The sequence below is a fragment of the Chelon labrosus genome (assembly GCF_963514085.1).
Source record: "Chelon labrosus genome assembly, chromosome: 16".
Classification (NCBI taxonomy): Eukaryota; Metazoa; Chordata; class Actinopteri; order Mugiliformes; family Mugilidae; genus Chelon; species Chelon labrosus.
Genome location: NC_140349.1, coordinates 25738074 through 25765186, shown reverse-complemented (window position 1 = coordinate 25765186; position 27113 = coordinate 25738074). Strand labels below are relative to the sequence as shown.

At 42.0% G+C, this 27113-nt stretch overlaps 1 protein-coding gene across 1 annotated transcript in view; it reads right to left on the bottom strand.

The window, feature by feature from the left end:
- The window catches only part of trim71 (tripartite motif containing 71, E3 ubiquitin protein ligase), a gene marked incomplete at its 5' end in the record, with an annotated part of 29997 nt that extends 6724 nt beyond the window's left edge, over positions 1–23273 (bottom strand). The window contains 5 exons of the mRNA XM_084563841.1: positions 5–502; positions 704–946; positions 5046–5180; positions 8814–8981; positions 22527–23273. Of these exons, the coding sequence (XP_084419967.1) occupies positions 5–502; positions 704–946; positions 5046–5180; positions 8814–8981; positions 22527–23273 (1791 nt within the window). The remainder of the gene's footprint in view (positions 1–4; positions 503–703; positions 947–5045; positions 5181–8813; positions 8982–22526) is intronic.
- Between the last annotated feature and the right edge of the window lie 3840 nt (positions 23274–27113).

Here is a 27113-nt window from a genome sequence, read left to right as displayed (position 1 = left end):
CTACCTGTATGCGGTTGTTGCTGCGATCAGCCACCACCACGTATCCCTCCTTGTCAACGCTGATACCCCAGGGACGACACAGCTGACCATCACCCTCCCCCTCACATCCAAAGGATGACACTTGCGAGCCAAGGCACCCGTAGCTCCGCCCTGACTTCACTATCACCTTGAAGGGACTGCCCTGGATGTGCTGGTTACACACCAGCACAGACACAAGATGCTCCCCCTCATATTTGGGCAGGTAGCTGACAGTGTACGAGCCATTCTGGTGGTCCGTTATCTCCGCTGCAGACAGGTTTCCATCTGTGACTGACATGACTACTGCAGACACTGTGTCCCCACCAGAAAGACGTGGCTCGCCATCATGATCGTATCCAATTACGGTAAAGGAGGCAGGCTTGCCACGGAGAGCACTTTTCAGACCCTCTCCGTGGGCTTTGGTGACAGGGGCAAAGGCTCCACTGCTAATCAAACCCATGGACTGGGTGGCTATATACAAAGCCTATGGGAACAAATATGGGATAAGTTTAGCTGCTTTATAAAGTGTATTTGTAAAATGAGACAATAGTTAAAAAATATCCCAAAGGATACCAGACACAAAACAATGTCTACATCAAGTAATGTTACTTAGTTGAAATATTGTTGATTAGTTGAATATTAAGGCCATTAGGTTAAGAACTGTTTGCATAGTTCCAGTGCTGACCTGGTCTGGAGGAGTGAACATGAAGCGGTCATCCTCTTGCGGCTGCAGCAGGCCCCTGAGGGCCTTGAGTTCATGTATCTGGGTGAGCATTCGCTCCCTGGCCAGCAGCACGTCAAGGTGGTGTCCCTCATCCAGCACCTGGCTGACGGCAGCAATGGTGCTGTCCAACTTGGTCAGACTCTGGTGCAGTTTCTCCACTTGAAGATACAGAGACTTGGCTTTCACCTGACGGATCTTTTCCACCTGGAAAGAAAGAGAGAAAATCACCCAGTAAGGACAGGAGCACATGCACTGCACATACAATTTATTGATCCACAATAGCAAATTAGACTATACCAGTGGTAAATGTAAGTTGGCAGACAAAATGGGCACAATCTTAATAATTTTTTTTCCTTTTCGCTTTGTGCTATTAACCGTAACACGCCAAGCTCAACACAACAACCGTAAATAAAGCTTTATTATGATATGAAACAAAGTTAATAGGCTTAAATTTACACCTGTATGTAGCTCGACTATTGCCCAAAACTTTCTGGAATGTGGTTTCTCAACACTTTTTTCCACTTTATCATTGTTACAGGTAAAAATGAACGTAGAATAAGAGATATCAAGACTTTTCTTTTGGAAACTTCAGTATCACAAACTGGTTGCAGTAACTCTGCCCTCTGGATGGCTGACCATGCCAATTCTGTCAGAAGGAAAAGAATAGGTTTTGAGTTGCAGGAAGTTACATGAACTCAACGTATGCCAGTTTTAGCTAGACGTTTAGAATGCTGTGGTGGTTATAGTAAACATTCACTAAAATGATACATGTGATTTAAAGTGGACAGAGAGACACCTCAGGGTGGAGGTAAACTGAAATGATAGGTGATAACTAAATTTAAACCACCAAGTACGACTTCTTCTATTAAATCACACATTTTTATGTGTAATGATTATTAAAAAAATAAAAATGTCACAAATATAATTTATATATCATCTTGATGAAATGATATATATTATATCATGAATTATATTTTATAACTGAGAGACACCATAGCTAGCTAAACTGTTTATAGAGATTGTCAGTAAAGTTAAAAAAGTCTAATACTAATATATAAAAACTAACTACTATCAATTATTAAGCCATCTGTATTAAAAAAATAAATAAACACGAAAAAACAAATTCAGCCATAACACATTAAGTCACTGTGAGAAGCCAGATGAAGTTACAGTATAGTCATTCAGTATAAAGCATTAAACAGGGTGGTTGAACCTGAGAAGCAGAGATTGGGTTCTTATTTACCGTTACCTAACAAAAAGAGTCTAACACAATAGCCTGACTGCCTGTATGGTTAGAAAGACTTCTGATAGTTGGGAGGGACTCAGAGAAACAAAGACTCCAAAAGAGAGGGATCTTTTGTTCATCCCTGGCATAAATGAAACGGCAATTTGCATCTGTGAGACTAGAGTTACACTTTATAGTCACTGAGGACAAAGACTCAAGTAAGGCTCTCTGGTTGACGAACAAGTTTCAGTTTCTCAGTTGAATAACAAACTGAAGAGAAGAATGACAGAGGTAGTGTGTATTTCACAGAGTTACAGAGCAAACATAGATGTGAGAGATTCATGTTTTGCAATGTGACCATCACTTACAGGTTTACATGCCAGCAAAGCTCCTGCCCTACATATTTACACAATGGCATACACAAGACTCACACTCCCAGATATGTCATGTTTTTGCCTGTGAGTCCCAATATAGCGCCTCAGAATCACAGATCTGTCTCTACTTGTGATACAATGCTGAGTCACTGTAGAGCACCTTTCTGAATCGACATACAGGAGACCATCGCATTGGATAGCAGTACAGGAAACACTGCAGAGTCATTTTTGATATGTTGTGTGACTAAGGAGTTGTTCAGGTCCACTTGCAAACTTTTCACACGTGAGCTGGGGTAGCAGAGTAAAGCATAGAAAATATATAGTGAATAAGGGGCCTCATAAAGGCTGCAACCACGTCATCAATTATGTCGACCATGTAAATACGTTGAATTGCATGGGATAGGTCAATGCAGTACTAACAGTGTTAGGCAGTTTACACTTCTGCATTAAGTTGATGCAGAGGCTACGTCAACAGCGCAGACCCTTACACAGAAAGTTTGTTTTGAAAGTTGAAAGCAAAGCAGGAAGAAGAAACAAAAATTAACCCAACTGGCAAAAAAGACGCAGCGTCAACTAGCATTTGGGAGGTGTTGTTACAGAGTGGGCCAGACTGACAAGTGCACAAGTATAAATGGCTTGCACCGGAGCAGGCTGCGAGCGTAGGCCCCGCAGTGCCTAGGTCCCGCAGTACTCCTAAAGCGCCTTAAGATGTGCACTTACTAAAAATAACACTGTAGAATAACAAACACAAAACAATAACACAGCAGCATTATTCGTACTGAGTTATAGTATGTCAGGTTATTGGTTTGGGTTCGGTGCCTGGTAGCCCTCGTCATGGCCTCATCAGTTGCGTTTCAGACCAGGACTCAACGAAGACTCCCTAGAGTACATGCTATTCACTGGAACGGCAGCACTGCTTTGCATCATGTTCAAATATTTCAGAAGCAGAAGCAGACCGGCAAATAGGAATCACAGACTGAAGACGAGCACTGCAAAACTGTATGTGCATGTTATTGTTGGCTGTAACGTAATTAATAGCCATGCTCTATCAGGCCAAAATACCAAATATGCTTAATATCAAGTGTCAAATTTGCAATACTTGCTACATACACAGTTTGTGTTTTTATGTGTGTAACAAGAATCCATTCAGTTGTATCCCATTATATGTTAATGAAGGCTGTTTTGCCCAGAAACCCTCTCTTAGTTAAAACTATCTTAATTAACCATACCTGGAAGTAGCACTGTTTGCTCTGGTAGATGCACACATCCTTGTTCTCCCTGCTGACTGCTTAGTAAGTACACTTAGCTAAAACTAACTCCTGCTAACTTAATATTGGTAAGGTTACAGGCAGTAATACTACTACCGTGATAGAGTGCCTGATTCTTCCTGTATTGAGGTAGTTTATATGTCTGTCTGTCAACACTAGAAGTTGTACCGACTAGTTGACTTCACTGCTGTGCCATGACGCTTTAAGGAGGACGTTGACTAGTCGCCGATCACGTGACAGTAACGACGACGCCTCCGAGAAGACAGGTGAGGAGCCCAGCAGCGGTCCATCAAGTGTGTGAAAAATACTTCACTTAAGATGAAGCACGTTCTACGTGACATGCAGAATATGTAAGTCAGTCCTGGAATACAACAAATGTACTACAGCAATACACACTCATCTGAAAAGGCATCTGCTAATGCTAACAGAGGAACGGTCTAAATCCTCTCAGCGGCAGTCAGTTAACAAGTGCACCATGTGTCCTGCGGTAACAGAAAGAAGGAGGCTGCACATCAACAATTTGCTGGTAAATTTCATTGTCAAAGTTATTAGACCGCTTTTTTTTTTTTTTTATCCCGGCTACATTATCCTGTCTTATAACACGCTGTTAAGTAATATTAAACACTACTGGCGGTGTCGATTTATATAGACAATACATATCTGCAGAGCACAGTATTGATAAGCTCATGTCAGTTCTGCTGTGCTCTATTAGTTGACACTGTTGCTGTGGCTGTAGAGTGTGTTTTTTTTTGTTTTTTTTGCCTAGCGAGAGTTGCATATTGCATTTCACACGTGTAGACGTGGTCTACAGCCGACAGTAGCCCGTGTTCAAGCTTCAGTCACTTTGCAGAAAAGTCTCTGTTGTTTCTTTAGTGTGAAATGCTACAATATGTATTCAGGTCAGTATGCTGGTGGTCGTTTTGAAAGTAAGTGCAAAATTAATATTAGTCTATCAAAGTGAGGTATGTTTGGGACTGTAACTGGCTGAATTGACACGTCCGGTCTAGACCTCTAGCCCTTCTCAGTCTGATCCACCCCTCGCTCCTCCCCAGCACCTCCTTCTCATGTAAATATGGTAACATTTGATTCATTAGACATTACTAAGATGCCAACAGCCAAATGCCAACCTTGACGCTTCAAAACAGTAGTTCACACATCAATGGGTGAGGTCACTATGACTGCATTCATCCATCTATACATTTGATATTCATAACATGTCGACAGTTAGGACATTAAATGTATTACACTGGCTCTTGCTAAAAGAGTATTGCATTAGCATTTGATGCACGGAAAACACACTGTCTTGTGTCTCTTGGCCTGCTGTATCTGCCTGGCTAGAAAGCTTACAGCATCAGAACTAAACACACCAGAAACTGCCTGGCAAATCTGCCCAGCGCAAGAATATCCTTAATACTGATGGGAAGTTAGTGGCTCACCTTCCACAGAAGTTCACACTCCCTCTCCTCCAGCGCTTTCTTGTGTCTCAGGACAAGGGCCTTCACTTCAGTCTGCACCACCTTAGCCTTGATCTCCACCTGCTCTGCCATGGCCTGGACTTTCTCCATGCTTAGCTGAGAGCACAAAACACAATGATACAATATTATTAATATGTAATCTGACACAGCACCCTGTCAAGACAGACAAAGCTGGTATTCAAAAATACCACTGGCAAAACATGCAAACAAACAAAACGACAGAAAAAGAAGCATTTGAAGTAAACAGACTCAAACTTACTCAAACTCTCACTCTGGAGCATGACAGAGGACCGCATAGAAATTTCTAAATCTGTTTAATTGCTCAGGTGGGATACTGAGCACTGTCAGAAACAGGATGCACACGATCAGGAAACATTAAAGTAAAGGACACCACATGTGAAATCTTCAAGGTTGGTCAGTGCAAAAACACCTAGTGAGTTTATGTGATCTATTCCTTTGTCACATTTAGTGGCTCATTCAAAAGGGAAAAGGAAACATGTGTCAGGAATAGGAAGTCACTTCACACGGCACAACATGATGCAACTTCCTGCAGGACCGGGACTCTTTTTCCCCAACTCTTATGCCAAGTGTGCTTCTTTATATTTATAATCCTGTGAGAACACTGATTGAGTACCTTTGAAGCCTTTTATCCATTTATAGTGCAGTGTTGAACTTCCACACATTAAAGAACGGATAATTGTCCATAGAACTGAGTACTGAAAAGCATTCAGTTGCCCATGTATGCTTGGTTATTCCTAGTCTTATTTATTATTTGATCAATTACTTGATAACTAAGGAAATCAGAAAAAAAAATAGTATTTTACATACTTTTTACTGTATGTTATGAAAGCAAATATCTTTATTAAAAACAAAGCAATAAAGCATATGTGCTTCATTATTGTGCTTATTTATTTATAATTGAAAAAAAAAAAACATTTATATTCCCCAAAACATTTTATATTCCCCAAACTAAGACACTAGCCATATCCAGCCTTATAGAGCTGCACTTTGTACAATAATACTATTACCTTGATTAATTAAGCAATTGTACCAAAAAAAGGTCTTCTCAACTATGACACAGAATTTGGGCTAAAAACACATTTTGCTCTTTGTCTGTATCCCAACCCCCACCCCCTCTGAGTTTTATCTTGCTTTTCCTCTGGCGTTTTCTGGGAGGTCACAGGGTGAACCGGACCTCACAGGGACGAAGAGGAGGTGGGATAAGGCTTCCTTTGTGATATTAGCCGCAAGGATCAAAGGTCACTCAAACCTCTACAGGTCATGATCTGCAACCCCTGTCTTAAGACACATACCGCCCACCTCCACTGCACCGCTGCAAGAACAAAGCCTGGCAGCAGGGTTCTTTTCTCTTTCGCGCGGCCATTTGAGGTGGGTCAACTAAATCAGGACCCCCAAGAGTGGGAGGAAACCGTGGTGGGATCGGGGGAGGACCGTTATCAATACAGTGAAGAAGTCACAATAAAATTTAAAACCTAACACTTTTATCAAGCTGTCTCTATCCATTTATATGAAAAAAATATATATTTTTAGACAGGTATCCATGCATTCTGTCCACTGTCATGTTTCTCTCCCGTTTTTTTTTTTCTTTTAATTTTCTTCTCCAATGCAGGCTCTCCTTTGTATTCTTTTGAAATGTGCTGCTTATTTCAGAAGACTTTTCAGTCTTCTGTTCTGGATCTCATGATCTGCTTTTCTCTCCCAGTCTCTGTGTCCCCATCATCTTCCGCATTTCTTTCCACATTCCCAGAGGAGCACGGCTTGGAGCACAAAGAGAGTCAAACTAACCAATCAGACCACAGAGGCAAAGAGCTCTGGCCATCCAGGAGGTCACAAGTCCAGGGTCAGGGGTCAGGGAAGATAATGGGTGTAGAGTGGGCGGAAATTTCCTACCTCAGGGGACAGGAGCATGTGTGTGGTGTGTATGTGTGCGCGTGTGTTTACATATATCTGGCGTCAGCATTTACTCCCGTGGTGACCTGGACAAACACTCACCAAACAGCACAAGGTATTGCCAGATGGCAGGCGGACTCTTATGACTCAGCTGCATTGATGCTGGCGCCTTACATTCAATAAAACATGGGGTTGTGATATGATTGCCAATGTGTGTCATGAGAGTTTCATTTTAAACTTCAAGGGCAGATCTGGACGGAGATATCTTGGAATTTCAAGAACACCAAAAGTGACATAAGTACCCATCCATTACAAAGTATAACCCGGTCAGTCAAAGGTCAAGCTGTGAAATGGATAGGTGAGGCACATGCTCTGCTGAAGAGATTGTACATGCCAGCATGTCATATGACCTCAGTGGAAAAGCTAGTGTTTCATGTTTTGGGCCAGTATTTACCAAGGTCACAACTCTGCATCCCCCTTCCAGGAAAATTAGACAAGACTATTGCGCCCAACCTATCTGTGATAGCTGTGGTTATTATGTTTATCTTGTTAAATGGCTGCAACTAAAAAGTATTTTTTTTGGTTACACAAAATAACAGAAAATAGAGGGAAAAGCCCATTGCATCCATAGAGTTCATGACTATACTGTTTAGTTAGTTTGAAAACACATTCAAACTAACTGGAATTGACACATTACTTGTTTGAAATTATTACTGAACAGAATTATTATTTTCCTAGATTAATTGATTTTGTTTTAAAATTATGACAAAATAACAACAGTCCTTACAGTGGTCTAAAGCAGATCAAATCCAGAAATCCTCCTGCCTGAGAAACCAGATCCTTCTGTTTGGCATTTGTACTTGATAAATGACTACATTAATTAGTTTAATTGCTTGCCACATTTGGTGGCAATTGTCCTTCCGGCAGCTTACTGATCACTTAGTCAACTAATTGTTAAAGCAACAAACTGGTGACATTATACGCCGTTTTCTTGGCAAAAGGACAAAACAAAGCAGCTATGAAACGGTGAGTGAAACCACTAATCCTTTTTTTCACTCATGCATGTGTCACTGTATAAGCTAGAATCTAAAAGCTCTTGGAAGCTGCCACCACATCTATAATTACGTAAATGAAGAGAGGCAGTGTGTGTGTTGTGTGGTGGGGGAGTGAGTGAATGAGTGAGTGATTGAACAGGGGGAGGGCAAAGTGTTCCACTTTTTTTTTTTTTTTTTTTTTTAAAAGAGGAGGGGAGTTTTCCTTTCTCTGAAATCCTTTAAATACCCCATCTACCCTCCCCCATCATCCTCTCCCCTCCTCCTCCCCTTTGACCTTCAGCCCTGCCCCCTGCCAGATCTCATCCCATGTGACCCACCCCCTTTTAGGGCCAGCTGGACACCTCTAACCCCAGGCTCCCCGGCAGCCCAGGACTGGTCACTCTCAAACACATTAAGCTGATCATCCTTAATAGCTGGCCGCTCTGTGCCGAGGGACAGTGGGGACACACAGCTGCTCTCCTTGGTTTCTACAGAGCCTTTCTAAGAGATGGATGAGCATGGATTTGCATGCTTTAATCTTCATAAGGATAGTCTTTTTGTCAGGAGAAGAATCCTGAATGGGAGTCCTTGGCTTTGTTGAGACTCATATCAGTTTGGCCAATTGGGGTCCTGTGGAGTGATACATGACTGTTTCTTTTGATGCAGTAAAGAACAGCTGAGTTGCCCCCACAAATGAGTAAAATGAGAAAGTCACTTAATGAATGATATATGTCTTTTTTTGTTTTAATCTCGGGGAATGTGCCCGTTCAAGTTCCGGTCTCACCTGCACAGCCTGTCGTCCCTGCTGTGCATCTGCCAGCAGCTGAATGGTGATGGCCCTGCAATCCTGCACAGCGTCTTGCAGGTAAACAAAGGTGTGGCCCATATGACGGCCCACGCTACACTCCCTGCAGATAGGCACCGAGCAGGTTTCACAGAAGAACAGAAACACCTGAGAAAACATACAGAGACGAGCATAAATTAGTTAGTTGTGTATTTAGAGTAGATGCAAACTTAAAATGCAAAAATGCAGCTAGGCATAAACACATAACCAAAACCATAGATTGAACTAAACTTCATACATGACTCATCTATGTTATAATCGCATAAGGCCAAACAAATGAGTATCTCATAAATTTGGTTTGATTTCTCTATCATTTCTTGTGAGAATAAATAAAGGGCAAAATGTTATTTTTGACATTACTTAATAACCATATGAAAATATTTGAAGGTCTACATTTTAATAGTATGGATTGCTCAAGAGCCACACTTCAATGTTCCAAATGTATCAAGACTACACCAAACAACAGTAAATACACAAGACTCCCAACAATTACTGTTACCATATTGACCTGTAGCAAGGTGGCTAAACAGATAACACTGTCTCATGGTCCCACCCCTTCCTGTGAATAAGTGGAAGGTCCTTTTGTGTTTCACTGTTGCGAGCTGACATAGGTTGACAACCAAATGACTAGCAGCATGAATAAATGAATCACCAATTTAAGTGTCACTCACAGATCCCTTCTCTCTCTCATATACACAAAACTAATTATAGGGAAAAGACCATGAATGATAAACAAGTCTTCCATATGTATATGTTACCAGGGAGGCCCACATGGACCTGAATACTCCAGAGAGCATTTCTCTTTCAAAACACTGCACCAAAGGGTAGAAAGGGCCCAAAGGACAGCACTGCGTGATCAATACCCATTCTGGAATATCCTTCAACATTGAAGGGTGAGGGCCGTAAAAGGATTTTACTCCCAGTTCACATTTTTCAAAACTCTATTCACTGTAACCAAGTTGGCAATAGTCTCATGCTTGTTGAGTTGTTTACTGTAGTGAATAATACCAGGTTTACCAAGTACATGCTATGATACATGGACATGGCAGATTAAGTAAATGTGGCACTGATCACATTTGACAAATACGTTCCTTGTCCCTCAGGATGATAGTGGAAAATGTCACTTAACCTCTGCTGCTAAAAATTAAGATTATTTTTAAATATCTTGTCTGAACGCTGATTAGTTGTAAAGGAAGGTTAATTAAATATGCACGGGGCATCATATCCCAAAGAGACACCAGATCAATGGTCTCCAATAGCAGGAGACCTGAGTGGATGGGGAGGAGCCTGCAATCAATCCATCAATATTGGCTGTTCCCCTGGGGAGCAGCATAATCTAATGAGTCACACACACACACACCTCCCCCTCTATCTGACTTCCTTCTCCTTTCTGCCTTTGGCTTAACCTGCTCTTGGATCTTTTTCTTCTTGTCCTTTTCTTGCTGTCTCTCCTTCTGTTGAGCTCTGTCCTCTAGTACAGTCTCTGCACCACCCTGTCACTCAATGCCCTGCTCTTCTCTGCCTTTCTGTCCCATCCCTCCCCCGTTGACGTCTCATAAATTCCAGGGGGACAGGACTCACAAAAGCAAGGAATGCAGCTGGGTTGGCGTGGAGGAGGAAGGTGATTGAAGAGGAGGAGGAGGGTGATGATGGACACAAGGCTGACGGACACGCAGATTGCTGGTAGACCGATAAGATGGATTCTGACGAGGGACTGACTCAGAATAGTTGCAGGGCTGAGATCAGCAGCAGCCCATCAAACTAAGGTGGCTCCAGTGATGATTTCATCCGCAATTATATTATTTAATTAATACATTTAAGTTGATAGAAGATCATGCTTTGGGTTTAACAAAAGGTGAATGATATGGTAATCTAACAAAGAACATCCATAGTACCCATGACATTTTATATGGACCATTACGAAATCAATAACATCTCATAATTGTTTAATGTCACCATTCATGTATGTGGAAATACAGACAAATGAATAACAGCCATGGCTAGCTGGCTAGAAGACTTATAGAAGACTGAGAAAACACAGGAGTCCTGTTTCATGGAACTTGATCCAATGACAAATCTGCAAGACACCTCAGATATCCTTAATGCTATCTGTTCCTTATGTGTCATCAACATCCCAACAGTCCTCCAGGTGACTCACTCGCACACACAGTGTTGCAGATTACATAACACACTGGCCTCTTGGAGAACCAGTCAATATTATTGACTCACACAGGATACATGCTCTTTCCAGAGATCTTCATCGAAGTGTCCTGTTTCGTCTCTGCCTGCCTCTGTCTCTATTTGACTCCCTCAAACGCCTAATTCAAAACCTTTAAGTAACAGGCAGCACATTTTTATTCCCTCTGAAACCACCAAAAATATAACAATTCTTCGACCACTACCGACCATCTTGCAATGTGATCAAATAGCCACAACAACTGTCAGCATGTTGACTTTGAGTCCTCAGTGAGTACTCAAACCACACCCATATACATACTATGCCTTCACATTGATCACAGCTAAACACCTATGCACCTTGCACAGTTAAGCCTGGATTATGCTTCCGCGTAGTGATCACGCAATGATCACGCAATGGCCACGCAGTTGCTTGGACGCAGTCGTGAGACCATGATGGTTCTGCGTGGGGTTTATGTGTCGAAATGCAATTCAATGCCACACCGGTAGAGGGCGCTATGATTTTTTGTGACCGACCGACCGAGACTCTTGTGACGTATCTCGCCTCGTATAGTTATTTACTAGGGATGTCCCGATCCGATCACGTGATCGGAAATCGGGGTCGATCACGTGGTTTCAGACTCGATCGGAATCGGATGTTACATCCCGATCAGGGATCGAATATATATTTATATTTATTCTCATTATTTTTTTTATCAGATCTATAATATTTCAAAACAAATGGGAAAAATAACAGCTTAGTATTTGCTGTTATGTGGTGGTACAGAGTCAGACCGTCTCAACTCCACACAGAAACAACGTATGCGGCATGACGTCACTTTGCTGCGTGCTGTAGAAAAAGCAGAACACGGCAGCAACTTCAAGCTAGTGGCGCTTTTTTTTGCTTTTTTTTTTAATTACTTGATTATTTTATTGTTCAAACTACCTCACAGAAGTGTTCTGTTGTGTTGATATCATAGATTGATAAAATAAAAAATCAGGGATATCCTGGATCTGTTTCTTTGCTGTTCTTCATTTTTTTTAATGTAGGCTACTGTAGAAGTATCGGATCGGGACTCGGTATCGGCAGATACTCAAAATCAAATGACTCGGACTCGGATTCGGGGGCAAAAAAACTTGATCGGGACATCCCTATTATTTACCTTCCGGCTTTTGTCGTAGTCACAGTGAACGATGGACACCGAGACAGAGAGACTGTTGTCCATTCTCAAAGACCAACCAAACTGAAGACTTTTTAAAAATGGCGGTGTTTGAGTGGAAACCGGAAAAGCGGTCTCCAGCGGATGTAGTTAGCGGACCAATCACAGCCAATGCCGCTGCGTTGCTGCTGCGTTGCTGTTGCGTCGCCTCGACGCGCGTCGAGGATTTTTGGGAGGTGCATGTCTGGCCCTTGCGTAGGACGTACGGGGGTCCGCAAGGACGTAATAGGTCCGTACGCCCCCTCGCGCTGTGTCAACGCGGAAGCATAACTTGGGCTTTACGGTGCTGTCACGTTGAGAAAATCTATCCACAGACTACTGCGGCTGGTAAACATGTAAAATAGGCGTGGTGCAACGTTCACAAAGTTGCAAGTTGTTCCACTGAGAACACCTTTGAGAGGAGAGACCTTCAGGCAGAGGTGACTCACCTACAAGGAGCTCAGTCCATGAACAACCTACAAGCAGAGACACACACTTATCTACAGGACAAATCTGCAGCCAAACACATATACTATGCACGAATAAAGTTAAACGCAAGCTTGTTGTGCACTGGCTGTTGTTGCTGTTGGATATAGGCTGGAACCAATACGCCATCACCAGCTATAAAACTCTCAGCACCAGGTCTCAGTGACGTTGGGGGAAGTGAGTTATTGTATTTCATTAGTGCGCCGGATGTTTCTCAGTCTCCCTCTCTTCCTATTACACTGCTCCATTATGAATTTACACCTCCCATGAAAGCAAAATCATAAACTACCTCATTTTCACTGAAACAAGTGAGGCTGAAACAATTGTTTGATTGATTGATAAATAAACAAATTGACTGATAACCTTTTGTAATCCATTTCAAAATTAAATAATTACTTCTGTTCACAAAACTGCAAGGTGTGAATTTCCACTACTTACAATTCACATTTATTTATTTATTTTTTAATCTACCAGTTATATTTATAAATGATTCCAGAGTGTAAGCGAGCTGGACAAAAGCAAAATAAAATCCTGAATGAAATAATATTAATTCATGGTGGCCATGAATTGTGTTCACACAGCAGCAGGCTGCAGTAGGATCGGCCCCTTTTACTCCCTCCCACCCTCCCCTCAGAGGTACTGGGAACTGGGGGAGAGGGCACCAACTCAACTAGCCAGTAAAATCACTCCATGCAGCATTCGCTGCCTGCATGCACAGCTAAGTGGGGGAAGGGAAGAGGGCCCTGTAATGTCACACTGTGGTGCCAGAAAAACCAGGGCGGCTCTGGAACAGTGAAAGCACAATCTCTCGCAAACCACACCAAACCACTTAAAAGACACTCGGACATCTGCAATAGCTATATCCAAATTCAACTTCAACACTTTCCATATAGAGCATGTTCACGTTAAGCTGGAAAAATCTGGAAACACATAACATTTACCTAAATGTTATTTGGAAATCAGAATAGACTACTTTCAGTACATACAAAGAAGAATTTTTGAAAATTATTTAGAGCCACTCTTCTGTCCAGCTTCTTTACCAGGAAATCCATTTTTAAATATTCTCACTGAAGCTACTACGATGCTTGAGGCAGCATATTTACACAGAAGAAGGCCTATCATTAATTATTAGAACTATAATATAATATAGTCATTGTTATGAGAATTTTAAATGCAGCAGGAACTGGTGTAAAACGAAGAATAGAAATTAATAGTGAAATGCAGATGTGATCTTCTCTTTATAGATGGATCCAGTTCTGTGTTTCTTTGAGGTTTGCAAGGGCTCAAGGAACTGAATTAAAAAACAAAACATTCTTATTAAGACTCTTTGGGAAAAACTGTTTTTTTCAGTAACCAATCCACAACCTATACTTTTCCTAAATTCTTTAAACATATAGAGCTTTTGTTAACTATGTCTTCTTAAAGAGTACTGGGATTAACTGTGAGGACTGTTTCTCATATGTTTGTGTGAATGCATCAGGTTTGAAGGCACTCTGTGTCAGCACACAAAAATAAGAAAGGTCCGAAAGATATGGATGCAAACAAACATTCAGTGAAGGGGCATTCCTAAATGCTGATGTCGGATGTCTGTTTGGCAGCTTGAGTCAAACAGATTTATGAAAGTTGGTTCCTATTAGGACAAGGACAAATCCTGCGTTAAATTGTACAAAATTTCACCTGGAAGATGTTCTCAACCTTGTAGACACAGCTTTTCAAAGCATTCAACTGTTAGGGAAAACTGTGTCCAGACTTATGTATCAGACTTATTTAAAACTTCCAGTCACATCTGTTCAAATAGGTGCAAAAGAAATTATGTTGAAATTTTTAATATTCTTCAAGTAAAGTAAATACTACAAGTAAAAGCCACGAAAGACTACCTCAACACGCCCCATTTCAACACTTAAGGGAGAGGCAGGTGTCAGGGGGCTTAAGTTAAGCACTCACACACGAAAAACCTTCCTACTCGATTAAAAAAACATAACAGAGATCACCGTGGAGTGAAAGAAAATGTTGCACCAGCTGCAGGAAAGCATTTCCTGCATAGCAAAAATGACTCAGACAAATGGAGGTTGTTAAATCAACCAACTATCCTCTATGAATTATTTGTCAGTGTGGAAATTAGCTTCTGCAGGAGTTACAGATAAACTAGGGAACTAGGGAAAGGTCAACATAGTTACTCCACTTATGAAAGGCTGAACAGACAGCACCAGCCCTAAGCTAGTCTGGTTTGTCCAGGCAGGATAATCTGTGGAATACCTTATCCCAACATTCCCAGCATTCCCAAGAAAACCATCTGCCAGACAAAGCCGCTTTTATGGAAAACGCTGACACCTACTCTCACCTTTTCGAAACACTCTCCATATCTTGTTCACATCCCTTCCATCTTGTTCCCTACATCACTTGCTTTCTTAACTCTCATCGCTATTTTCTTTCCTCCTCCTCGGCCGCAGCCGACTCGCCCTCTTGTGGCAACCCGTGTTGGCTCGTTGCCACGGAACACAACACACACACACACACGGACACTCCTGCTGATGTTTTGAAACTCTGCCAGATACGACATGGAGGGGGGGCGGTGGCTGTGAGCCAGTCATCTGATTGGACGGCACCACAGCGGAGAAGGAAAACAAACCACAGTCAGCTGTCCCCTTTAACCAGCGAGCATGTGACTGGCTGTCGTGTGCTTAATACTAGAGCAGTGAAAGAAAAAAAGAGGTGAGGGACTGAGAGGGTGGGAGAAAGGGGGGCAATAAAAACCAGGGAAGAAGAAAAAGGAGCTCAACAACAATGAGAAGGTGAACTAGATGCAGAGAAAGGGAAAACACGAGGGAGTAAGAGCTGTGAGAAAACATGAAAGTCAATCAAATGACGGCCGTCAAATGAAATGTGGAGCAGCTGAGATGTCACAAAGTGTGCATAATAAACAAACCATATGTAATGTTCCTCAGTCGATAACAACAAGGCTTGTTTTTTGCCTCCTTAACATTTGTCATCTTATTGTTGTCTTAAAAGCACTGGAAGTTATCACAGGAACAATATTTCTTTTCTACTATCAGCGATCAAAAGGTAAACAGTTCTTTGTTTTTATTTCTACTAGAAATATGTCCTTGTGTTTATCATATCATATTTGACTGGCAATTCAGGGCAGTTCCAGATTTGGTAAAATTAATTACTTTCATCTCCCCCACTGGCTAGTATTAAAATTAATGTTGTGTACCTGAGTACACCTGCGTCAACGACATTTCCCTCGTCCCCCAAAGCTGTAAACCTAGGTAAAACACTGCTGCGGTTACATTTAAACATAGCTTTTAAAAGCATGCTAATCACGCTACAGCTAAAAGAAAAAAAATGCCCAGGACTGTAGTTAAAATACATCCCACGATTTTCATTTAGATAATTTTGTATTTGCCTGAAATTCAGTTTTTCCCTGAAAGTTATCACAGATAACAAAATTGTAAGCAGGCAGTGATGTGGGTGAGTCTGAACTTTGTATCAATTGCTTTGCCTCTTGCCTTGTGACCATGAACTGAACCAAGGTTAAATGCGACAATGTAACAATATTGGATCAATTACTCCCTGAACTGAAACAAAATATAGGTGTGAAAGCGCCTAAAAACTGGAAAGTTACATTCAAAATGATCAGAATAAAGTCAGAGGTAATATTTGCACTGCTATAGTCCAAAAGCTGCATCATAACCAACTATCTAGCATGATATCCTACACAACAGACTGTATAAATATGGACGGCGTGTCACAACTTCCTTGCATTGGCCAAATTGGCGCAATTTCCCCGGGATACGGGCGGGGCCATCTTGCGAGTTTGGAGCCAGAGTCTGCGTAGTACGGTCCGAGAGTGGACCCACGCGGATGACTCCGCCACCTACGCTGTGCTATACCTCCATCAGTTAGGAAATGTTGGATTATAAACTGTACTTATTTTTTAAAAATTGCTTCACTCTCACGGTCTGACGGAACTGCTTTATGGAGCGGTTGGCATGGCACAGTTCACCTTCTCAAATGGTGGTCGCCATTATGTCACATCCTGTTCCTGTAGCGTCAAATAACTAACTAAAATGAAACTATCCAAAAACACTTGGATAAGACACGTGAACATGAATCCCCCTTATATTAACTTAACTACTTAAAATGACTGAAACCATCCTTGAAAAAAAAATGTATTTGACATGTATTTTAGTGTTTTAGTTTGGCCCAAGTGGTGGAGGTGGAGCTTATGACCTATACTGCAGCCAGTCACCAGGGGGAGCTCTACTTGCTTTGGCTTCACTTTTGAGGAGCTGTTCCGCTGTCCATATTTATACAGTCTATGAGCTAGACCTTTTCCATTGAGACCATGCACAAACAACGTGGATTCCCCCCCAAGCAGTTTTTCATGACAGCTAAAAATTACCTACACAAGAGAAGGTACTTTTATCTCCCCAATAAATGCCCCTAAAAGAGATCCTAGAGGGGTGGTTCCTGCGGTCAGAACACACACAAAAGTTCAGGCTGCCCTAATACAGCCCGCAAGATCCAACAGTGCAAAAAAAGAAGTTTAGAAAGAAGCCAATAAAGACACTATAGCACATGCAAACTGCAGCACTTTTGCCAACTATTTACTACAGCTGCAAACAAACTAGCATTGTATTGGTCTGATATTAAATTGAGGTGGACACCTTGTGATTAGAAGCTGTGCGATGTCCCCCAAATAGAGCTGAGAGCGTTAACTTCAAATGAGTTAGTAGCACAATTCCGTTGAGTGAGGTCAAATAATGGCCAATTAAAACTCCATTTGGGCCCAACCACTGAGTAGGAAGTGGCAGGTTTCAGCTTTTGAATGGGTTTTAAATCCTGTTGTCAAAGAGAATGTGATAAATGCCTTCCTTTCTATCCATTAAATTTATATGGACAAAAGTCCTCAAATGGACATCAAAGCTAAGACACACACACACACACACACACACACACACACACACACTTCCCTTCAGCCTAAATGAAACACATTCACAACACACAGGAAACCGGGAATGCTCCCTAATTACTGGGCACATGTTGCACATTAAAACCCTGGAAGTCCAACTTCATTTAATCCAACTGTGCTGGCTGTGTGGAAACACACACACATGCATACACACACACACTAAAATCCTCTTCAGAGGATAACTACCTACAGATGGGAGATGCTCTTGGAAAAGAAAACGCTGCTGCCACACACTCGCACAAATACTTCCAATAGTGGTGAAATGTAATGACTTGCCCTTCAACAGCAACAGCTGCTAAATCATGTTGAGGAGACTTTCTACATCTATAATGTCCATTGTCTCTGACACAGAACAGAGCGCTGATGAGAAAGGCAGGAGTCGGCAGAGGAAATACCCAGTGTGTGTGAGAGAGAGAGAAGGAAAAGAGAACCCAGGAGGTATAAACTCAAGTTACAGGAATTCCTCTGGCCTTGTATCAGCGTCACTGTTGGGTTAGGTTTCCTTACAAACATTCTCTGCTAGTGAGCTCCAGAGAGGGGGAGTAAAACTGAGGATCGCAGAGCCTTGCAAGCATGTGTTTAAAACGATAGTCTTCCTCCACAGAACTAGATAATAGAGCAATAAAATTTTACAACTCAACGATAAATTGTGGAAATGTGTGACAAACTACAAAAACATTCCTCGACCTCCCACTACAATTGAACATCTTACTGTCTTCTTTAGACAAAACTGGTCCCAGAGGAGAAACAAGAGCATTGGTAGGCCGTCAAACTGATTAGTTCAACTTCACCACATCCTTATAGGACAACGCATTTTAGGCCCTCATTGCCCAGCAACCACATTCTGGTCTGCTCTGAGGCTGCTTCAGTAACCCCCACTCCTACTATAAAAAGACTATTTGTGTGTGTTGTTGAGAGGTGTATAGCCATACATGTAGCCATGGTGACAACAATTTAATCTAAAGCTCAGAGTGACATTTGCAGGATTATCATGTCATTACCCGTCTCTCAGATTGGGCTCTGTATGTATTTGTATGTTGAAGGCTGACATCACAGCAAGCAGGGGGCGCTCCTTTGATGTAATCCAATTTTCCATTTCCACTTCACACACAGCATGACACTCTCTGACTGCTTGCACTCAGATGAGTAACAACTAACATATATACTGCACATAATCAACATCCTTTGCTACCCAAGGAGTCTTATTTTCCATCTCTCTTTCTTTTAAAAGCTCTCTCAGTGGGGAATCAGCGAGTTTCTACAGTTTCTTTACTTAAAATACTCAAATTACGTTCAACTGAATGACCAACGGGTTACCTCCAAAATTACTGATGAGTGTGGTGGTAGTAAAACTCAAGCCAAAGCAAATAAATGCAATAATCACTGCACAGTCTCAATATAAAAAAATGTAAACTAAAAAAACACAACCACTCTGTTACAGTTTATTAAGTTAAACATGAGGGACTTTGCATGTCTCTCTCTTTGCTGTAAAACTATCACCACCAGTCTTTTTCCCAAACGACTTCCTGAGATTGAAGGTGATTTTTAAAAACTTGAATCATGGTCTGCAGTGTGTATAGCTCGCCTTCCGCAACTGCCCATTTCTCCAGCTGAAATAACATTTGTTTGCACATTTTATCAGCTATAGTCAATTAACACTCATACAGATGTATGATGTCCATGTCGGCCACAGATGTCCATTATGCATTTTTAAGATTATTATTTCAGGCTGCAGATCACCTTCTTCCTAAAAGTCAATTTTTTGTGTCTCTTATTCCATCCAAATCTTGGGCAAATTTGTAATTTTGTCTATTAAATAGACATAACTTTGGCTGTTGTAACAGTATGGTCCAAATGAACTCATAACAGTATGAGGGCCCTGGAACAACAAGCCATCCTCAAAAAGCATACAGAGGCAAAAGAAGAGGCAGTGCCTCATGTCTTCTGTTAAGAATTACGCTTGATGGCTACAGCTGATGGCCAGCTGACTGCCAGACATGTATGAACATACTAGGCTTGCGTGAGAGGATAAAGTAGTCAGTAGTTATTTTTCAGGCAACATTATTGAAAGAATAACCAAAGAAGTCATTATTGCAAATGAATCTTACAGCCTTCAAAGCTTCAATCACTACTAAAACAATACGGTTGCTACAATAACCAGCTCCCATAAATCCATAAAATTAAGTCAGAAAGAAATATCTGGCTGGAGCAGTAACACATTCTTGATATTTCCACACAGACAAGTTCATAGTTGGGACAGCTACCTCCTCTGGCTGTAGAAACAAATCAAGCAAAATACAGTAAAATACTAGGATGTTATTGGCAATCACAGTCTGTGCAGTACAGGCCAGGGGAGGAAACATGGTAATGTGGTCCCACCTCTTGGGAATACAGCCATTGAACTTTATGCAGCTCAGTTGGGATGTCATGGATGCTCGTCGTGCTCTTATCGCTTTCTATAAATGTGTTAGTGTGTGCTAGTTGTTTAGCTAACTAGCTGCATATCTATCTACATCTCCATATGAAATCCGGTACTGTGCCCTTTCTGGTTGCAAGTGACTTTACCCACAAACGATGGCAGCTCCCACTTCTGAAATATTTCGGCATCACTTCTTAAGAGCTCTCTATGTTTGACATAACATAAACTAATTCAACAACAGGTTTAACGCTCAGGGTATAGTCAAAGTTTCTGAATAAACCAGTAGACTCAAAGAAATCCTCCTGAACAAACCAAGAAATAGTCCAAACCAATATCAATAAACAGGATTAAAGGAACCAAAGAAACTGCGATTAGGTTGAGTTCCACTTGACGTGTATTTACCAAATGGAAGTCCTACGATATGCAGGTTAAACTTTTCTTTCCAAAAGAATGATTACACACATGAGGAATTTTAATAAATGATGGATATGACTGACAATGGCTTTGTTTTCTCAGAGCTCATGGATAAAGAAAGACTGGCCTTCTCCTGTGTCATTCCCTCCCCCAAGGCTAGCACAGTGAGTGAGTGAGTGAGTAAGTGAGTGAGTGAGTGGGAAATGAAGTCCTTACTGGAAAACTGAACCCACCTATTTACTGGCAGTGGACAGGGGGTGTGCATGGGGGGTTTGGGGTCATGAAAAAAAATCTAAATTGGAAATTTAAACAGGGCTTTTCTGACTAGATGCTTAATTGATGTTTTGAAAGCTGCAGACAGAATTATTTATTTATTATTTTACTACATTTGTACTTTACTTACATCCAGCACAGTTTAACAAACACTAAGTAATCGAACTGCACTTATAAAAGGACTAAGTGAGGACAAAACAACTGGGACAAAAGCTCTACTACTTTTGGTGAGCTTTTGCTTAAAAAAAAAATAAAAAATACATCCTAATCCCACTAATGCAAACATTCATCTTCTTCTTCAAATCAACCGGTTTGCATCCACTTCAATTTGTATCCACTGCAGCACTTGCTCTCATAACCTCCACACATATTCTGACTTTTGAGCACAAATAGGAGTGTGAACTTCCACCAAGAGAAAAGCTGAATATAAACAAAACTTTTGTTTGTTTGAAAGAAACATATACATGTATAGCCTGCCCGGGAGGCTTTCTTCTCATGCTTAAAACAGGCTGAGGAAACACATTTTGTATGCAGTGTGTGTCCATTCACTGTTTCCAAATGTAAGATCAGGGTTTTGTTTTTTTTTTTGGTTTTTTTTAATGGAGTACAACACAACCTTTCGTTTCTGTTAATCACAAATAATACAGTTACCAGGTCATGAAACAGGGGACACTTTCATAACGGCCAAGCTTTCACAACTTTGCCATGTACCCAGAGGTACATGGCGAGTCTTTAAGTCAAGGTAGGCAGCACCAGCATGTTTTGTGAGGTTCTGTTAACAATGAATGGCATACTGCTGTGTCTGGAGTGTTTCATTGCAGGGATGGGGTGCGAGGTGTACACATGCTGCTGTAACTTAAGAGATTGATATGTAACCCATGTCTGTTGTTGGTTATGTAAAAAAGTAATTTTAACCTTTGCAGTAGATTACAGTGTTTGATTTAGCGACTCACTAGAAGGAACCTAAATAAACTGATCTCTGCATTCAAAATTTGATGACCACTTTTACCTAACACATGCAATGCTTTGCACGTGTTAAATGTTAAATGACTGTTGATTCATGTTCTTGTGGCAAAAAAAGTCTCTCCTCAACACAAACCTCCTACTGATGCTATTTGTTATTCTTCCGGACCATATGACTAAACCATAAAGGTTTTACAGGCCTTCGCAATTTAGCCTACTTTTGCTGAGATCACATGGTGCAAAAGAAATTCCAACTTGTCACTCCCATTATCAGAGAAAAAGTAGATCTCCACAATATGTGCATGCATAGAACTTCTAACAGTCCTAGAAACATGTGTGCACTTACTACAGGGGCCTCTCTCTGCCCCGAATGGCTGGTGTGGTACAGATTAACCAGACTCTGCATGTGTCTATGCCAGTAAGTGTGTGTGTGTGAAAATCCAGCTCAACACACGTGCCTGTTCGTCTCCAGGGAACTAGGTGAAGAGCCACTCAGCTCCCTTTGAACCCTAAGGCCATATGGCCCTCAGTATGGTTCTATACACCACACATAATGCTATTACACTATAGGAGCGTGTTTAAATGTGTGTGTAGGACTAATTCTGTAGGATTAGAAGGCGAAAAAAAATCTCAAAAATATTTTGTTAGTACATGCATTCCCCACTCATTTCTATAATCTGTTTGTAAACAAATTTACAGTTGCTATCCTGTGTGCAGTTGTTTAGGTTTTACTTCTGCGCTCTACTCACCTCGTTGTCATGGTGCTGGCAGAAGCTCATCCGATCCTGGAACAGGGACAGCAAGGCGAAGTTGTTCTGCAGGGACTGGGCGAGGGACACAGACACCCCCGACTGGCCTGAGTTGCTGTTGGCATTGACCCGACTGAGATGGAGGTTCTCTCCCAGGCGTTCAATGAAGTGGTCTTTGGTCAGCCGCACCCGCTGGTGTGCCCGCACACAGTTGTCACAGAGGTACTCCTGGCAGTCAAGGCAGTGGGATGTGGCTGGGTTCTCTTCATCACAGGAGCTGCACTGGGGCTCTCCCAGATGATGTGTGTGTAACAGCCCTCCATGGGCATGATGGAAGCCGGAGGATCCTCCACCTAAGCCTCCCCGGTGGTGATGATGATGCTGGTGCCCATTCTTGTTCTGGATCTGCTCCTCTGAGCTTACCACCACATCCAGCAGGTTGCTGAAGAGGAAGGTGGAGGAAGGCAGGGAGTCCACCCCAGCCTCAGAGATGGACACCTTCTGGTCGCAGGTGGGGCACCGCAGCTTCAGTGGGTCCCCGGGACTGCGATGTCCCTCTAGGCACTGCCTGCAGAAGGCATGCAGGCAGGGCAGGACGTGGAGCCTCTTGGTGGTCTGGGTGGAGGAGGATGAGGTATGCGAGGAAGATGATGAGGTAGAAGAGCTGGAGGAAATAGGAGCAGAGGAGCCGCACAACTCCTTGCAGAGCGGGCACGTCTGCAGGTCCGAGTCTGGAAAGGAAGCCATCTGCAGCTTTACTGAAACAAGGTTCAGTTCACAACAGGAGCAGCAGTGAGGTTGAGGTATTCATTTGGGGACAAAAAAACCCCGTTTTGTTGTATAGACAATAATGTGGTATTTGAGGTAGATTCATGAGGTGTTTAAAGTCAGTTCAACGGTGAAAACGGTGAGTTCGAACTTTCTCTTTCTGTATTATAGTTCTAACTCGACACAAAACAAAAAGATAAACAATTCTTCAGATCTTCAGATAACAAAAATTGCAACACTTGTTTACAGCTCAGTTGAAAGGTGTTTAACGGGGGTCATCCACGCCCTTCTTTCCAAAACGACCATCAAGATGACAGTGGACGATGTTGATGCTTCTGCAGAGATAAAGTGTCTGATGGTGCCTTCTTGAAGCTCATAAAATAAACCCGAAACTGAAGTGACAGTGGATCGGCGTCGAAGTGCTGGGCGCTCCGTCTCTCCTCCCCCACCTACTAGGCAACATGACCACAAGGGTCAGCGCTACGAAGCTGCACCCACACGAGTACCCAGAATTTATATATTTTTTTCTTTTACTTTAGGCTCTCTGGTTCAGGCCCGTGTGGTTGTTGTGAGTTTTCCTCTCGTCCACCATCGGGCTCCGTTCAGGCGCCGGCGTCGGGCGCAGCCAACGGTCGTTTGGTAGTCGCAGCGCGAGCCTTGGACCGAGAGACTGTAAATTATTCATCAAAGCAACGATCTCACAGTGTGCCCCGAGTCACTGAGCGACCGAAAACAACCACAGCCAGCCTCCGATACAGCCAAAGCATCGGACAGGACGTCTATCCCAAGCCTCTGTGGGTAATTCACCGGTCCACCGTGCGAAGAGGCCGCTTCCAGCTCCGCTTGCCCGTTCAGTCTGTCGGTCGGTCTCCCTCTCTGGCTCTCAGCGTGGAGGAATGCGCAGGTTTTTTTCCCCCCCAGAATGGTGGGAAAAACGGTCCCCTGCAACCGGGAAAACTCGGCCCAACGACCGTATGGACCTTAATTTCGTCCCTCACTTAGTTGTTGTTATTACCGTTGTGTACTCTCGGGCGAATTAGCGATCACATAAACATAAGGTGTGCGCTCTCATTGGCGCGTGTTGCTCTGCCTGCAGCTCCTCGAGCCGCTCTGATCCGACTGAGAAAAAAATGGACCCACTTCCGCCCCAGAGGAGGAGAGAGGGGTGTGCACCATGCGCTCGAGCCCGACAGTCAGGGGACTGGGTCCCAGGCGCGTGCGTGTTTACGCGCTAAGCCCACCAGAGCCTGTCAGCCCTGAGCTATGAGTGACATGTCATTGTTTTAGCATTAGCATGTTTAAAGTTACAGGAAATTAAATGAAATAAATCCCAGAGCCCTTGATTTTATTAAATTTGGAATTCCTACAGGATATGCAGCACATAAAGTTAATTGTGATTGATGTTTTAACAGTACAGTACTGTTTACTGAACTGCGGCCCTCAGGCTGATGCAGTTTAGACTAGCTACTGAAATTACCGGACAACTTCAGTAACCCTTGGGCCTCATAATATTGACTTTTGTGGTTGTGGTCATAGGTGAAGGTCTGCATTATATGTGAGCTAATAATATGAGTTACACCAGAACCGTTTTTTAATTTATCCGAGTTTGACGGAATAAAAAACAAAAAAAGGGAAAACACTATAGGCCTATTTATGTGACTCATATGGACATTAGCAAAGCTTAAACTTTGTGTAGCCAAAACTAAATATATATATATGTATATATATATAAAGGTTTTATAATCCTCTTAGATCCATCTTTGATCTGAGCACACAAATACAAACATGTGGCTAGAAATCAGCAGACTTAGAAGATTGGTGGGAAAACTATAGTGGAATTAACAGTGGTTGACAAAGTACCACGTAGTAAAGTATTCATGGAGTTGTTAGAGTCCTACATGGAAGTGTATACTTCTTCTCTTTCCACTTTTCTTCTGACGAGAGCTTTGCGACGGCACATTTCAACAGCTCTGACCAATAGGATGAACTCTTGGATCAATGACTTGTGAAGAACCGACTATTTTTTAGTTCATTCCACATTTTTATCCTATAACTAGAAGCACGACAGTTGATTAGGCTACACTGTCAAACTACTTACTCCCTGGAAAGGAAAAAGGACAGACTGATCATACATTAATTTGGGAAAGATTTTGTACAACGCCAAAACTCCTCTGGTATAGAAGGCAGGCTTAAAAAAAAGACACACACATCACCTCATAATGTCGAGGCATATCTAAGAGCAATAGATGGCAGCATGTGATATACACTTATATACATCCACTATACAACTGTTCTCTTTTTTCAGATCATTTCCTGCTGTTCCTATAGACCTTTTATTTGTCATCCAAGCTATGCACCAACAGTGCACATTAGAATTAAATCAAGTTTCAAAGAAAACACAACAGAGCAGAATTATTTCCTGATATATATGTGTATATTGCACTTGGTCATCAATAAATATTCTGCTCACTGTAATGTTATTGTATGTTTTGCCTGGTAGTATACACACCTCTAGACAATACAACATTACAGAACATCAGACCAAAAAGAACAAAAATGGCACATTTGAGCACAAACCAGCAAATGAGCGAGTTGGAAAGCGACAGTCGTTGCACAAATAAGCTGCTCTGTTGATCAACTACTTTCTTCTTGATAGGCATTTTGGTCTCTTTTCTCCAACTACAGTGAATTAAGAGTCAAAACTGTGGTGTCGTGTCATTGTTATCTGAGTGAGATCATATGAGACAGTGGACTCCACAAATGCTACTCTAATCCAGGCAAAAAGCAGACGTGGTTGTCGATTTACAGCAACCCTCACCAAGTGATCAATGCAAGCAAGGGCGGATGAAAGGATGAATGGCCCCCAAACACGCCAGAGGTTATGATGATTTGTCCCCTCAACAGTCCATAGAGCAGTATGGTTCATAAAGCTGCCACAGACTGCTGATGGAACCCTGTGGCCATAGCTACAGAGTGTTCTTAAAGCCCAGAGAAGAATTTATTGTTTCATATGACTTATGCAACATCTGTCTGGGGAAGACTCAGGCCTCAGCGAACGAAGGTTACTGTGAGAAACTTAAGGAGGGGGGTGAACGTGGCTAAAGAAAGCATTGAGTTGAAAACAAATGGCACAAAGAGTCCTCTGTTAGGATCATCTCTATCCTTGTATGACAAATAAAGTACAAAGGCGCCTGTTTTGCCTCCCAGCCTATCATCTGACTGGCCTTCCGACAATGTTTATGGAAAGAAAGATCTCCTCAGATATTAACGGACCACACAACAATCTACTGGGCTTATTTTTACTGAGATACATTTATTTCTTCTTTGATAATAAGTGTGTACTTGCCAATCAGAACAGTCAATGGAGGACCATAAAAGGTTCTAGTAAGATGCCGAAGGTCATGAGCTGAAGTGTTTATACTCACATGTACTGTGAAAAACCAAGAAGTCAGATGATAAAACACTAAATTAAATAAGGCTGCATTGTGCTTCTTTGCTTTTGAAAACTCAAAGAGGGCCAGGCAGTGCTCAACAATTAAGACAAGTAACAATGAGCCAGACACAGTTTATTCTTCTCCACGTTCACCTACAAACCTCAGAATTTATCAACATTTCATTATTCTGCTAAACATGTGCATTATCAACTACCCTCCCACCGCAGTCCAGTGCTTCCCCCTGGTGGTTCAGTCGCGGTGTCACACCAGGTTTTAGTGATTTCATCCTTCAGTGATAAAGGGTGAATGCCACTCAAACCCTTTTCAATTAAATATGTGACCAAATTAAGAACAAGCCATAACTTTGACCATTTCTTTTTACTTC